This window comes from Heterodontus francisci, chromosome 13 (assembly GCF_036365525.1).
Source record: "Heterodontus francisci isolate sHetFra1 chromosome 13, sHetFra1.hap1, whole genome shotgun sequence".
Lineage (NCBI taxonomy): Eukaryota > Metazoa > Chordata > Chondrichthyes > Heterodontiformes > Heterodontidae > Heterodontus > Heterodontus francisci.
In genome coordinates, this window is record NC_090383.1 from 88482329 (window position 1) to 88490982 (window position 8654).

The 8654-nt window shown below is 42.5% G+C and overlaps 1 protein-coding gene across 2 annotated transcripts; it reads right to left on the reverse strand.

The window, feature by feature from the left end:
* Nucleotides 1-2488: 2488 nt before the first annotated feature.
* kcng3 (potassium voltage-gated channel, subfamily G, member 3) lies at nucleotides 2489-7002 on the reverse strand. 2 transcript variants are annotated; one of them, XM_068044140.1, is made up of 2 exons: nucleotides 6395-7002; nucleotides 2489-3134 (listed from the first exon to the last, which is right to left on the reverse strand). In XM_068044140.1, exons 1-2 carry the CDS (start codon nucleotides 7000-7002, stop codon nucleotides 2489-2491), a joined length of 1254 nt encoding a protein of 417 aa, XP_067900241.1. The 2 variants fall into 2 exon arrangements, with proteins under 2 accessions (XP_067900241.1, XP_067900240.1); XM_068044139.1 differs by having other exon boundaries at nucleotides 6365-7002.
* Nucleotides 7003-8654: the final 1652 nt, after the last annotated feature.

The following is an 8654-nucleotide window of genomic DNA, read 5'->3' on the forward strand; positions in this document are numbered from 1 at the left end:
TCGAATTGTTAACCCTTTCTCCGGAACCGAGCTGAGCTGACCCCAACAATCCGAGGAGAATCCGCTGCTTCAGCGGCCAGTCTGGAACCACTCGCACAGGACTGGCTCTGGCCCATTGAAATATTCACAGCTTTCACCACATTCGACCGGTTCGATACCAATGAGGGCAATCTCATGTTTTAATACTGTGCAGCAACTAACTGCTAAGACGCTGTCAAGTCCGGGGGGGGAGGGGGGGGTGGGGAATTCGGGTTGGTACTGTTTGATTTGTATTTTATTTTCTGCAACTGCTGGAATCATCCTAAAACAGCCGCCAAAAACCATGTTAGATCTTCAAGCATTCGTCAAAAATAGCCTTTCTGCAGGACTTGTGGAAGTGCTGGTTGCAGGCCCGTGCTCAAAAGTTTTACTTACTAACTGCAGGATCCTTTAACGCTGGATTATCAGAAGAATTCATATCCAGTCTCTGTCTCAAACCAAGGAATCTGGACAGGGTCTTGTCAGAACCCGATGAAAAGATGATAACCCTCAAACAGGCGGAGTAACAAAACCTGTTCACTATCTCCGGTTTGTGTGATGTTTGCGACTTTTCCACAGCACCAGGCAGGCTTTGTTTTAATACCTCACTGGGTTTTATGACGTGTCTCGTGTATTTAAAACTTTGTGTTAAACCTCTTACCCAAAGATATGCTGGCAAGAGATTAACAGTTCTCATTTTTCTGCCTCGCCCAATCTTAAATAAAACTGGAGATTTTATAGTTAATTTCATTCCAGATTTATTTCATCGCTTTCATTGTCGATGTGTCCTATTGCCTCCTGCTGTTGATTGAAGTTAGTTTAGATATATCCGAACCGAATGCTGGGACAATACCGCTGTTCTTGAAATGGCAAGTTCTGGGTTTGACTCTGACCTCAGGAACAAAACGAATGCATTTTCTCGGGTACCAAGGGTATTGGGGAAAAGTTGGTTCTAGGTTGTCTTCCCGTCTCCACACCCAGTGTATGTATGATCCTAAGGATGAATCAAACCTGAAAGTTCAGCATAATTGGTGCTAATGGGCAAATCTTGAGAGGCCCAACTGATGGTCAGTTTCAGGAAACAAAATAGGTTGAAGTAGCTGCAATACGCTCTTGCGTGGCTGGTATTTAGGCACATGCTAGCAGTATGAGAGCTCTGCGTGTCATGTAACTTATGCTGCACTTAACTCATGAGTACTAGAAGCATCGAGAAATATTTCACTTCCCAGCCTGCTCGTCGCATACTGAGTACACACTTGTGCCAAAAGTAATTTTGATACTTGTTTTAAACCTCTAGGTATCTGCTGCATGCGAATCTAACTCTTGTCCAGCTGAAGACTAGAAGCTTCTTCTATAAAGAAGACTCGGAGTTTGACTAGGAGTATAATGGAGGCATTTGTTAGAAATACTTGACAGAAACAATGAAGAGACTATTCCCGCTTAATAATAAAACAATTTCCTTTCCCCTTAGCCTTTGAACTAGGCAGCTAATTCTACTAGTACTAACCTTAAAAGAAGCGTTGTTTTTGTTAAACTTTACCCTAAGACTAATCTACTGTTTGTCCTTCTCAGACACCAACCTTAACGGCAAAGCTGCTATACTCTGATGGTATAGATGACACTGAATCAGCGGCCGTCCCAGTATCCACTCCATTTCCATTAAGTGACACGTTAACATTTGTAGACTGACTGCTCCAAGTACATTCTACATCCTAACCAGAGGCGTGAATGCGCTTTCTTACGTAAGTTGATTGAATTCACAAAACTCATTACTTGAAAATCAGTTTTAGTATATCCGTTGAAAAGGCCAAATTCCAAAATAAGATGGTGATCTTTCCATTGCACCATTGGTTGGCTATAAGTTAAATCGCCGCATTTATCAGCCTACTCTCTTGCTCGAACGGTATTCTGCACCAAATAGTGTTCAGCAAATTTAAAAAGTGCTCCTTAGGGACATATCTCTTTCGTATTTTCTTTCCCCTCAGCAAGTTCTGTTGCGTGTTTACAAGTTATTAAATGTCTTTTGAGCCATTTTGGGTTACTGTGCAATTTTTTGTCTTTTGGGTTATTGTGCAAATAATCAAAATGTATAGCAATCCCTCAGGCATATTTATAGTTCTGTTCAACAGATGTGAACCGCTTCAGATCTTTGCTGAGTTGACATTCGGTCGTGCCAACTTTATCATTTTCTTCTGGAGTTAAAGCCAGTTCATTATTTTGCAGTACAACCATGAATGTTGATCCCAGTGCATTCTGTGATTCAGTATATTCACTGCGAAGATCTTCAAATGAGGTCTTTCAGTCATAAAGTTCTCAACCTGAATGGTCTCTTACTGCACAGCCTCTGGATTCTCAGTTACGTAGGGTTACATAGAGTCTACAGCCCAGAAACAGGCCATTCGGCCCAACTGGTCTGTGCCGTCCTTTCTGCTCCACACGAGCCTCTTCCCACTTACTTCACCTCACTCCATCAGTTCAGATATTCCAAGGATAAACTCCTGCCACAGCGAGCTGACCTGAATTTAAGCTCATGGTAACAATGCACGAAGCTGTGGTAGATGAAAGTGATGGGCAGTGCTAGTAGGACAATGCCGCTGACCACACACATCCCTCCTAGGATTCTGCCGGGGACGGTGAATGGATACATGTCCCCGTATCCCACAGTCGTCATGGAGATGATCACCCACCAGCAGGATGCCGGGATACTGGCATAGGCTTCATTTTTATCTTCCAGGTCGAGTCCGCTTTCCAACAACTGGGCGAGGGCACCAAATATCGCCATAGCGACGCAGATAAACACCAGGAGCATGACCATCTCCCGGTAGCAGCGTTTTAGAGTCAACCCCAGCGTCTGCAGACCAATGAAGTGACGAGCAAGTTTGATCACCCAGAAAATCCTCATCATCCTGAGGACCCTGAGGGTCACCCCAGCCCGCTGTAACTGAGAGTTCTCTCCGGTGAAGAAGGACATCAGCACCGAGATGTAATACGGCGTGATCGCCAGCAGGTCAATGATGTTCAGGGGTTTTCTCACGAAGTCACACTTGTTTTTCGAGACGAGAAACCTCACGATGCACTCGGCGGTGAACCAGCCCATGCAGATCGCCTCGATTATCCTATAGACCAACAATAAAAAGTAAAACGGGGGCAAAATATTTTGACGCAAAAATGCGTAATGAATGAATGAAATGGCAAACGAACATAGACTGCAATTGTCTATAGAAAGTGTATGTACTTTCGTAACAATCACCTAAGCAACGGCACCATTGACAGATACTACCCCCTAAAACATGTGATGTGCACCGACGAAAGCAATCCCAGTGTATAGAAGCAGTACTATCAAAAGCTATTCCCCCCACCCCCCGCCAGAGTGCAAACTATTGCATGTAGTAGTGGGGTACATAATATTTGGTATCAAGGTTCCTGCCCAGCAGCTCCCCATGCAGTCGAACCTATAGAAAATCAATGTGATTTAATCTCAAAGGGGAACAATCTCCTGATCATAGGAACAACCCTGGAAGTTCGTATCTAACGGTCGATATTTTAAGGGTTCCGTTCCTTTTCTAACCTCTGATTTTTCGCATTTCAGCCAACTGCAACGAGCTTGGCAACAGTAACTTTAAAAAGTGAGTTCATTTCAAATTCGTCTTTTAATCCTCGAAGAAATCTTGACTGCGCGCAGTGTGAAACCTGAATTGAATTGCACTTATATGGCATGTTTCAAACACGCGTTAAATTTGTGATATTCTCGTTGTACACTTCTTACCCTTTGATTCCATTACCCAGCACCAATTCAATCTGCTTTTACAGGACAGATTCCTAGCTGTAATCCACGAGGGATTTCAAACTTATATTGTTCAGTATTAAGGCTTGGGCTATGTTAAAACTATAACTATAAAAATCAATAGTGCTTTTTAAAATCCCCGGACGTCCCAAAGCACTTTACTGCCAATTAATCACTTTTCAATTGGGGCTGCACTAATGTGGCAACCAAGCTCCCACAAATAGAATCATACAAAATTTAAGGCACAGAAAGAGGCCACTTGGCCCATCGTGTCTGTGCCAGGCCGAAAATGGTCCACCTATTCTAATCTCACCTTCCAGCATTTGGTCCGTAACCCGGCAGTTTACTGCACTTGAGGTGCATATCCAGACTCCTTTGAATAAGTAGAGGGTTTCTGCATCAACTACCCTTTCAGGCAGTGAGTTCCAGACCATCACCACTCTCTGGGTGAAAAGTTTTTCCTCATCTCCCCTCTAATTTTTCTACCAATCACTTTAAATATATGCCCCCTTGGTCACTGACCTCTCTGACCAGATAATTTGTTTTAAGCTTCGTTGAGGGAGAAATATTGGTCAGGACACAGGAGAAAACCCCACTTTTCTGGGAATGTTGCCTGGGGAACTTTTAAGTCTGCCCAAGAAAGCAGAGAGGGCCTTCATTTAAAGTTTAATCGAAAGATGGCATTTCCAACAGTGCAGGAAACGCAGTAGCCAAATTTGCACACAGCGTGATCCCACAAACTGCAAGCAGCTAAAAAGTTAAATATTGGGTAAGACATCCGGTTTTCTTTAAATGACACAGGATTTTTAATATCCACATATCTCATCTCAAAGGTGGCACCTCCAACAGCGCAGCACTCCCTCAGTCCTGCACTGAAGTGTCAGTAAATTTCAGTGGTGGGACTTGAAACCACAGCCTTATTCCCAGCGGGGGGGAGAATGGTACCACTGAGTCGTGACTATCAGCCCCACTTTACATTGCGGTGTTTTTATTATTTGCAAGGTTTTTACGTTAATTTGACATTGCGTCAGTGCATTCTGGCCAAAAAGGAAAAGAGGTGCACTGGAAAAAGTGCCAATAATTTTTGAAGACATTTCTTGGAGTATATTTAATAACACTGGGGGCATTAATGTCAGACGCACATGGATTTTGTTTATCTTGGAAGTAATTTAAATAACACAATAAAAAAAATCTGTGAATTGCAATTAAGCTGCCGAGAATCTATGAGTGTAGAAAAGTTTTTAAGTATGTATGTTATTTAATTCCGAGAGTTGTGTTGAAAAGAATGTTCAGTATTTAGGACGAGAGTGTTTTCAGTCTTGGATGTTCAGAATGAAATAGACTGCTGAGGTTCTGTACCTTATTGACTTTCCAGGTGTTTATTAGTTAAATGGAACGAGTCATTGCTGGTGTTATATAAAAGACAAACACTTTGTTCTGCTTGGACTTGGTCCTGTTAACAAGAGTATAAAAACAAGGATTGGACGAGTACACTTGTATGAACAAGATTTTTATGAAGTGCTTCACTTTCCGGAGGAGAGTGTTTCTGTTCGGCATTCAGTTAAATCCCGAATTCATAATTGAAATAAAATAATTATATATAAAAATATAATTGATGAACATTGATTAAGTAATCTTTGTCCCATCCAATCCATATTAAATTTTGTACATTAAAAATAATTACAGATTTCGCTCATGTTTACAAGTTGAAGTATCCAGCAGAAACTCCCATTGATATTTTATCCAGTCTCCTGACGGACACGCCAAAGAAAAACAATCCGCCTACAGTGAAAACGTTGTCGGCTGATTGGGTTTCCATCCTGTGAAATTTGACACGACTTGTTCGAGGAGGGACCCTCTAAATACAAGGCGCGTCTGGTACCTCCTGGTGTGATGTGCTTTAACACGTGTCATTGAAAAAAGGTTTACGAGGAAGTAGATGTGCAGACATGGAGGGGGAAAAAACTTGCATTATATACCATCTTTCACGCCCCCCACCCCCGCCACCCCCAAGCGTTTTCCGGCTAATAAATTACTTTTGTAGTGTAACTGCTCTAACGTAGAAAACGCAGTAGTCAAATTTGAAACTAAGAAATAAATATTGGTTAGGACACCCCGATTTTCTTCAAATGCCAAGGGACCTCATCTCAAAGAAGGCACCTCCAACAGCCCAGCAATCCTCAATACTGCATTGAAATGTCAGCCCAGATTACGCGTTCAAGTATCTGGAGTGGGGCTTCCGATTTAGAAGCCAGTGAGCTAAGGCTGCCGCATTTAAAGCTATGTCTGGAAACGACCCACTCCTATTTGCTGGAGTGTTGCATGCGAAACTGGCAATCTCAATACGAAAGACACAGATGCTAGCAACAGCCCGAGTTGCAGATGAGGGAGTTCGGTTTTGTGAAGTTTCACTTTGTGAAGTCAAAACATTCTGAAAAGAGACACAACAGAGTACAGATTTAAACATGACACAAAAATACTTAGAAACCATATTCATGGACAAAGGACGTTCACACCCATAGAGAAACTAAACACCATAAATTAAGAAGGAGTTATAGATACCCTGATGGTCCCATTAAATTTTCTGTGTACCTGTGCTCCTCCACACTGTTGTTCTCAGCTGTTTTCCAGTCTGGTAGTGTGCTGGCGCACAATACCACCATGGAAACGATAACAAATACCACGGACACGGTTGCCAGAATCTGGGCCGCTACAGACGAGGTGGGCTCCTCAAAAGTCCTCCTCATCCTATCCAGCCACTTCCTACTGGAAGAGGAGCTCTTTTTTAACTCCTTTTTCTTCTGCCTTTTCAGCTCTTCCTCCTCCTCGGAGTAGAATGTGTAGGTGTCGGACATCCTGTCATCCAACCGCCTTTGGCAGCAATATTCGAGGTGCGAGCGGTCCAGACCCCAGTAAATTAACTCATTGTAAAAGGACAACTCGCACATGTGAGGGACAAATCGGAGCTTCCCGTACTTGACGTAGAGCATGATGAACCCAAAAGCCTCGGAGTGCCTGTCAAAAAAATACTCATTTCTTTCGTGATCATAGTCATCGCACACTTCCAGCACCTCTTTCTCCGAGACACAGCTGTGAAGTCTGCTAACCCTTCTGAGGGGAAAGTCCTTGATCACATCCTTCGGGAACGAATATCGGGTCCCCCCAACATTCAGGATCAAGGTGCCGCTTCCAAACTTCATCTTGGAGCAGTCACTGAAGCTGGAAGAACCTGGAGCCCACTATACATGGGCTCAATGTAAGGACTTCGCCCTTACTACTGGAACCTTTACTTATGCAGATCCTCCTACGGTTCTGTTCCAGTTTCCAACGTTGATATCGAAAAGTTGTCAGTCATGATAATTCAAGCTCAAAATTCTCCTTGCGGCTGCCCCCCTGCGCGGGCAGCGATGCGGAGACGAAGGGGTCAGCTGCTGGCTTGGTGCTGAAGCTGCGGTTGGTGTTCTCTCTCTCGTTCGCTCGCTCGCTCTTAGTCCCACAGGCGGGTTGCGAGCAGGACTCCAACACTGGAGTGACGCGAACGGCTTCCACTAACCACAGCGCCCCTCCAACCACAGCCTGCAATCGACAACCAAGACTCTGCAATAGCACATTCTCAGCAGTGATCCGGGCTCACACGTAATATTAGACCTACATTCTAACTTCCTTATTTGGACTAGTGTGCACTTATATTCAAACAAAGATGATTATTATAATAAAACGCTTTCGATGCTTTAAGGAATAATTTATTACATTCCCCTAATTTTTTTCATATAAAATGTCGTCTCTTCGGTTTGCTTGTCTTTGTTAGACTTTCTTTTGATTTGCAAGTCAAATGCGATTAAAGTTGGAGCCATCAAGGGATAACGGAAGTTAAAACTGTACTTTTACCTCTCTCAAACCTCCCCTAATGTTACATACGGCGCTTAATTCCTGCGACATCTCTAATTTGGTACTGGTTCGTTCAGTGTGTGAATTTTTCAGTGTTTGTCAGAAACCACCATATTGTAGATTTAAGTAATAATAGTCTAGAGTAATTTCTATTTTTTTTATAAAATCACAGTTGAAAAGAAGTTCGTTTCCATAGTTAATATATTAGGACACAAAACGAAATGTAAATTATGCCCCAGAACAGTTGCTCTGTAATGATTGTACGGACCGGAATCTCCAGCGGCAAAGTAATATGAACGCATTTATTCAAAGTCTCAATTTGTTAATAATAAATAATAAATTGACAGAAGACCGTCTCGTTATTGACAGATTTCAAACCATGGAAAAGCAACAGATACATTATTGGATTGACTGTGCTGTGGCCAATCTATTTACTGCTGTCTTTTACTCGAGAAAGTACACCGACCATGGTTCCGATGTAATTTCCCATTGCAAACAAAAAACTTGCAATAAAACCAAAGGATAGATAACAGGTAGTAATTGAAAGCATAGTCAGTACAGCTGCAAAGGAGCAACAATCATGTCTTCAAAGCAATTCAATTCACTACATTCAGGATGTTCGTGCAATACTGGTATTGAAGGCGCTCATCTATTTTCAGGGGGTTACAAAGTATCAGAAGATTTGGAGAGGGTGGCTGATCAATACAAAGAATGAAAATCTTTCTAATGACATCAGCAAAGTCTTGTTGCCCGACACCCTCCAAGTTCATCTGGAAGACAAGTATTTTTCGAGCGTTTTAGTCAGGCCTCAGGGTGATCATTTTACCCGTTAGAGCAGGCGTGGATTTTAACAATGTAATAAAAAAGTATATTAATAATTCAAAAACTATATTTTTGCCTACCGCAATGCTAAATTGAATCACTACTGCTCCAGTTCCTACACTTAGCACTTTAGTCCGAGAGT

Excerpts from the sequence above, each read along its gene's own strand:
- kcng3 (XM_068044139.1), bottom strand. The coding sequence starts at position 7,002 with ATGAAGTTTGGAAGCGGCACCTTGATCCTGAATGTTGGGGGGACCCGA. Across the intron at positions 3,135-6,364 it reads AATTTAATGGGACCATCAGG|GATAATCGAGGCGATCTGCA; the intron begins GTATCTATAACT and ends GTTGGTCTATAG.